The sequence below is a fragment of the Bidens hawaiensis genome, unplaced genomic scaffold (genome assembly GCF_021521415.1).
Source record: "Bidens hawaiensis isolate Kalapana, Puna unplaced genomic scaffold, B.hawaiensis_p1.1 tig00031440_1, whole genome shotgun sequence".
In the NCBI taxonomy this organism is placed as follows: domain Eukaryota; kingdom Viridiplantae; phylum Streptophyta; class Magnoliopsida; order Asterales; family Asteraceae; genus Bidens; species Bidens hawaiensis.
In genome coordinates this window covers 11,232-18,178 of record NW_027495289.1, presented here as the reverse complement: position 1 = coordinate 18,178, position 6,947 = coordinate 11,232, and the positions used below count along the sequence as shown (strand labels likewise).

General features: G+C 33.8%; 1 protein-coding gene across 2 annotated transcripts; it reads right to left on the bottom strand.

The window, feature by feature from the left end:
* Positions 1–1,139: 1,139 nt before the first annotated feature.
* On the bottom strand, positions 1,140–5,519 carry LOC143582075 (uncharacterized). Of its 2 annotated transcripts, XM_077064722.1 has the most exons (11): positions 5,190–5,519; positions 5,012–5,087; positions 3,461–3,666; positions 3,282–3,368; positions 3,015–3,107; positions 2,785–2,939; positions 2,608–2,692; positions 2,452–2,538; positions 1,755–1,874; positions 1,570–1,671; positions 1,140–1,463 (listed from the first exon to the last, which is right to left on the bottom strand). In XM_077064722.1, exons 1-11 carry the CDS (start codon positions 5,487–5,489, stop codon positions 1,296–1,298), a joined length of 1,479 nt encoding a protein of 492 aa, XP_076920837.1. In that variant the 5' UTR covers positions 5,490–5,519; the 3' UTR covers positions 1,140–1,295. The 2 variants fall into 2 exon arrangements, with proteins under 2 accessions (XP_076920837.1, XP_076920836.1); XM_077064721.1 differs by having other exon boundaries at positions 2,452–2,692.
* Between the last annotated feature and the right edge of the window lie 1,428 nt (positions 5,520–6,947).

The window sequence follows — 6,947 nt, the reverse complement described above, 5'->3', positions numbered from 1 at the left end:
GTCTAGTCGTAGGAGTTGGGAGTAACATAATCACATTTAGAGAAACATGTGATTATCATGAAAACTTATTATTTTATAATAGATGCAAGTCAAGTCTGCCTAATTATCCCACTTGGAGTTGTAAAATTTCGGTTAGGTGGTTAACATGACATGTATTCTATATGAGAGATCAGATAATTTAGAGAGACCCCAAAAAAAAACAGTTTTGGTTCAACCTAGAACCAAACCGGTTTGACCAGAACCGTAATCGGTTCCAACATCGACCGTAGGGTTAAAACTGGGTTGAGAACCCCCTCGGTTGAAATTGGTTAAAACCAAACGGCCACCACTTTGGAAATGGTCCTTTCCTAAGTGAAAACCAGTTTGACAAAAACCGATTTTGACTTTTGTTGACCCAAACTAAGCCGGTTTCGAAAATAAAACAATTTTGTACACCATCAAATCTGTCGTCATATATATTTGTTTAGACATGGGTAATGCAGCAAACACCTTCGGCCGTGGAACATCTTAACACCTTCAAACATGAATGACCAGCCTCTCCTCATTCACAGCCAATTTTGTAAATCCAACTTTCACCATACCTCCAAGGCTCCAGCACAATATCTTAAAACTAGTAATCTGAGCCTTCTTTTAATAATAATAATAATAATTATTACCAAGGTTAACCTTAAAACTTCTAAAAACTTATCACAAGGACTTTGGACCGATGCCCCTGCTGTCATCTGTGGATTGAAGAACTGCCAACTGCAGATTATCTAATGTCGTTTGTTATCAGGCTACCAACAAGCTGATGTACCAACACACATACCAGGGTTTGCAAGTTGCCCCATAGCACATGAGTTAGAAAGTTAAAAGAGGCCAGATATACTCAAAGCTACAGACATTTATTGTAAAACTGGTTTTGCACGTTTCATTTGACACAAGATAGTGTTCGATAAGAATGAACATTTTACAGGATTGATAGGTGATGCATTCCAAGAGCAAACACATTAATACACTCTCTCACCTGCTTTTAACTATTGCTACCAGACAAGCAATCGGATTCAAATTTTATCATCATTTTGGTCCATAAACTGTACAGGGGGTACTTTCTCATTTATACGACAAATCAAAATGTATCAAATAAACACAATGACCACATGATTTGAGCTTTAAATGAAACAGAACACCTACTGATGCAACACCATAAAAACAGCAATGCATTCATTTTCTAACCTACATACATGCCTAGTCCAAAAATATGTATTATGTGGAGTTACTCAACTTAGAAATCAGGATCCAGTATTCCAGTTTCATCATCTTAGTATTGGGGCATAAGGAGCCGGGCATGGGGATATGGATAGATCTGGTAATTTGTTTATCAAATCAACTGTTACCTCCAAACATCTGCTTAGTATTTTCTTCTCACACCTCAAAAGCTGTGTAGCAACTCGTTTCTTGGGATCAATATCACATTCTGCCAACTGTAATCGCCAACACCCATAATTAATAAAAGAATTCACAGCCAATTTGACCCGTTATCTAACCCACGTCATCTAAACTTGAAAAATATAAAAACATTGATATTACCAGGGCTTCATCTTCGCTTAAAGTAGTGGGATAACCTGCCAGTCTTTCTCTAAAGTAAGTAGCTAGTTGGTTCAGAACTGCATATTCCATACACGGGCTTACCTGTATTATCATAAAAATAACATAATAAAGATACTGAATTACTGATCTTAACTGAAAATGACATGGGTCCCACACGGACTTACCGGGCATACTGGACCTTGAGAACATATAACCGACTCCATCTCTAAAGGATCTGAAACATAACCTAACCTCATATATGGAAGCATATCTAGAATGGTTTCTCTTTCCTTCCCCACTTTAACCTTTGCGGATGATAAAGATTTAAAACTTAAAATCTAATCAATATCAAGTACCCATCTACAACATAAATTAAAGAGAAAATTGCACAAATGGTCCCTGTGGTTTGACCATATTGCAAGTTTGGCCACAAATTTTTATAGTTGCAAACTTAGTCCAAATATTTGTGAGGGTTGCATGTTTAGTCCCCATGGTTATTTCAGTTAGTTTTTTAATAAAAACGTGATGTCATGTGCCAGTCATGTAGGCTAATTGTGTTTTTAAATTTAAAATCCTAATAAATCACCTTCGCTCAGTGCAAAATAAAAGGTTCAGTGCATAATCGAAGTTGATAAAGGCAACGTTAGGAGTTCTAGAATTTAAAAGTATTTTATTACGGTTTCAAATTTAAAAAGACACAATTACCCTCACAAAAATGGCACATACTTTTCCGTTAAAAAATAACTAGGACTAATGGTGGGGACTAAGCGTGCAACCCTCTTACAAAAGTTTGAACTAAGTTGCAATTTTTAAAATCTAAAAATTTACAATCCCCGGACCATTTGTGCAATTTCATAAAGTGAAAGTAAGAGTGAATTATACCTGAAAAATTTGTATAGTCAGCCTTCCATTTCTTTGAGCAACCAATCTCTTATCTTGATATTGAGGATCCTCTGTATTTAATGCCGCCTGGAAACCAAGAGAGTCATATTCTTGAAATGGCAAAATTTCATGAAGATATGAGAATTTCAAATTAACCTCAACCACCAAACGGTCATAAGAGTTATCTTCATCAACAAAGCCGTAATTGATTAGTAGTTTTGAATTAGGTTGTGGTCCACACCTACAAACATTTGTATGATAAAAATCAACATTATGCTCTCACAAACAATCAAATATGGTATAATATAATCCAAAAGAAAGCAGATAGTGTACCATACTACAATAGATTGTCCAGCTAGGTATGGACGATCAACAACCAATTGGACAGCTCCATCTACAGCTGTTAACATGGCCTTGCAGTTGCTTCTATAGGTCAACAGAGGTGGTCCAAGTGGAACCAATGCAAACCTTCGTGCCAAACTCACATTCTAAAAGTAAATACTCCATCAGAAAGAGACCAATGACAACCAAGTATCACCAACTAATAAGAGTATAAGACAAACCTGCAAATGCACGACACAAGATTGAACTGCTACAAAGGCTTGTTTGAAAATCTCAAATGGAAAGGCCTCGGTAGGGATATCAAATGGATATTGCTGCCCATGAAAAAAAAAGTCAACTAAAGCAATCAATCATGTAAATAACTGAATTTTTTTTTTTATGCAAAACTGATGAAAGTGACAAATCTTGATGTAAACAAAAACCAAAATTTTATCCATTTCTTGATAATTTGTAATACATATAGCACCAAATGTACAAGAAAAACACACCTGGAATAGTGATCCAGCCATAAACCAGACAGTGTCAAGCTCGTTATACTCTTTTCTAATGCCTTCTGCTCTCTCAAGAACTTCAGCCTACAAACATTACAACGTAAATTAAGCCTGTTGTCTATTTGTGTGGAAGAGTTTCCTTTTGAAATATTATCATTAAAACAGAAAAAAAATACCTTAACGGGACTTCCATTCAGATAATTCAGTTCATATTCAGACCACAAGAGTGGTGATTCAACAGCTAGTTGTCCCCTACCACGCTGGCGGTCAAGCTCCCTTATATACGGGTACCAGAAAGACTCCTTTCCTTGTTTTTTCTCATACATTAGATACAAAGCAAGGCAAGCTAATTCCGATAACTTGTTTGTGGTTAACAGTTCCGCTGCATTTACAATAACGCAAAGAGTCCTAGTCATAATAATGATCTACCAAACAGACTGCAAAACCTAAATCAAGTAGCTTAAGAATATCATAAATCTACATTTGCATATGTGCAATCATATATATGCACATCTAACACATGAAATTGAACCTATGCAGTTTATGTGTAAAAATATTGGATATCGTCAAGGACCGATATTTATTGGTTATTGTGGTGGGATATCGGTAACTTTAATATTATGCAGAATTTATATTATACATACATACATATATATATATAGGATCAGGATCATGAGAGAACTTTTTTGAAATTGAGAACCATGAGAACCATTTTGGACCACAAAAAACTCAAAAATAAAAAAAATCATAAAATAAAAAAAACACAAAAATGAAAAAAATAAAAAAAACCAAAATTCTTATTTTAACATCCCGGTTTCATTAAAAAAAAACTCGGTTTAGCCAAATTATATACACATATGTATAATATATACATATATGTACATTTACATGATTTCTTTATACACATGTGTATAATTTAAGATAAATGACACTGTACATATGTGTATATTACGTAACTAAAGATTAAATAAAATTATACAAGTGTGTATAATACGACGTTTTTTTTTTTTTTTTTTAATGAAAACGGAATGAAATATAAGAATTTTGGTTTTTTTTACTTTTTCAAAATTTTTGTTATTTTTTGTTTTATGATTTTTTAAATATTTTTTTCAAAGGTGTTTTTAATGGTCCAAAATGGTTCTCAAAGTTCTCAATTTGCAAAGGGTTCTCTTAGGATCCTTACCCTATATATATAAATATATATATATATATATATATATATAGAAAAGAGTTCAAATAAAAAACAAGTGTTTTGTGAGAAGTGTGAGAAGAGCTTTAAAATAAAACAAACCACCTAAATATGACACTATACAATATAAATATGAAACAATACAATTATTTAGAAACTACCAATCTCAACCACTAGATCATAGATCCAAGGGCCTAGATCTATTCTTATTCTTCTCACAAAAATATTGTTTTTTACATTAACCCTACCCTATATATATATATATATATATATATATATACATACATACATATAGCAATTTAACACTAACAATTCACTATACTCTCCTATCATTAACAAATTAAGGCATTAAGCTGTTGTAACTTACAAACCACTAAAATTGTAGCAAGTAGGAACTGATTAAGATTTTAAACACTAACATTAAACACTAAAAATTGGCAATTAAGACTTAAACCGGTGATATATCAGTAAATATTGCCGATACGATCGGCACCCATATTTTGACCAATATTCTGCATAGAATTGAAAAGCATCTTACCAACAGTCTCGTTCCCCAAAACTCTCTCAAGCGTTACAATCAACGAATTCGGAACCGAAAACGCAACATCGCCTGCCTACATTACAGCATAAAATACACCAACAGTTAACTAAATTCAAACAAATTGAAATAAAATAAAACAAAACTGAGTAAAAAATAAAAAACAAAATGGTGGAACCTGTAAATCCTGACTTGCAGCAACGTATTGAATGGGACGATGGCGTGAATGATAGGCTGGGCGTTCTTTGAGAAGCACTTTACACGGAGGTAAGCCATTAGTATGCATCCATGTTTTCAAATCCACATCCTCCGACGTGGTGGAGACGAGTGTATCGGAGTTTGAAGCCACGCATGTGTTTGAAGTACGCCACCGGAAGTCTCTTGGATTTGAAATTGAAACCCTATGTTGAAGATGATGAGTTGGATTGGAATTGGAATTGAATATGCATTTGGTTAGTTGTAGACAGGTGAGGTCCATTGGTGATGTTGTTGAATCAGATGTGTATCATTTAGGATGAAATTAGGGTTCAGATTGAGATCGGAGACTGAGTAATGAAGGCTGTGAAGAGATGACTGAACTGAATGAAGGTTTGCTCTTGTGTGCCAGGAGGGATAAGGACCTCTTTACCTACCCTTTTTTAACCACCAACGAAAGACCGGTTATTTGGGATATTTATGAAAGGCCTGTCGAACCCAAATAAGTTAATTAGGATCAGGTTTCAAAAAAAGTATTAAACGGTCTGAATTATAAATAGGTTCGAGTTTCGGGTTCATTTTTGAAAGAAAAAAAAGTCGGGTTTCTGGTTAACCCTGATTAGTGGTGATACTTAACTTCAAATACAATTATGAGAAGGCGAAATAAGAACTAAAAAGACAATACTATCAACTTTATAGAGGAGTTTATTATTCTGTTTATTCATGAATCGTTCGATGAAAAGTTCAATTATGTTGTGTTCATTTAATTAAACAAACAAACATGAACACATATTTCACTATTCATCTATGTTCGTGAACATTCGTTTACAAGCGTTCATTGAAGTTTGTTTACGTTCGTTCATGTACATATATGTTCCTTCATGTTCATTTATCTTTGTTTATTATGTTCGTGAATTGTTCGTTTAGATTTTAAATAAACGAACACGAACACGTGTAGTTTTTAACTAACAATATGAACACAAATATTTGTTCGATTAAGTGTTCGTGTTCGTTAAAAGTTAAATGAACAAACACGGGCATGCCTTTATTTATGTTCGTTCGGTTTGTTTACAGGCCTATATATGTAATTATTAAATAATTGCTTGTAAAAGAAATTGAAAATTAAACGGAACGATAAATTTTGCAACCTACAAGTTACAAACACAAAAAATAATTTAAAATTATAAAGTAACATGGTTAACCCCGACTAACCCGAAACGGGTTAGATACTTTTTGAGGAAAACCCGACTAACCCGGCTTGATTAACCCGAAACCCGATCAGGTTGACCCGATGAACTCCCCTAAATATATGCAACGAAAAAAGGCAATCACATACGTTTCACTTCGTAGATCAAGCTTATTGTCTCATGTTCTGGAAAACCCCATCGTCCAAAGTCACACTACGATAAAAACCTGGATATGGTCGGATTCTAACTAATAAATCTTCACTTTCTCTCCCTTGCTTCTTTGTTCAGTATGTAAATTTACTTGTTACGATCGAAAATTTTGATTCCAGCCCCCGGTACATGAAAAATGTTATGTGTATTGAATCTGGTCCTTCTTGCGTTTTTGTCTAAGTTTCGTCACTACTTAAAAATAATAAATATGAAACGGAATTTTTTTTATATATTTGGGTTGGTGGCAAAAACACGATTTTTTTAATTTAATATTACCGAATAGCTTGTTACATAATTTTGATGTATTAAAAATGTAAAACTATTAAACATTAGTTTGACACGTC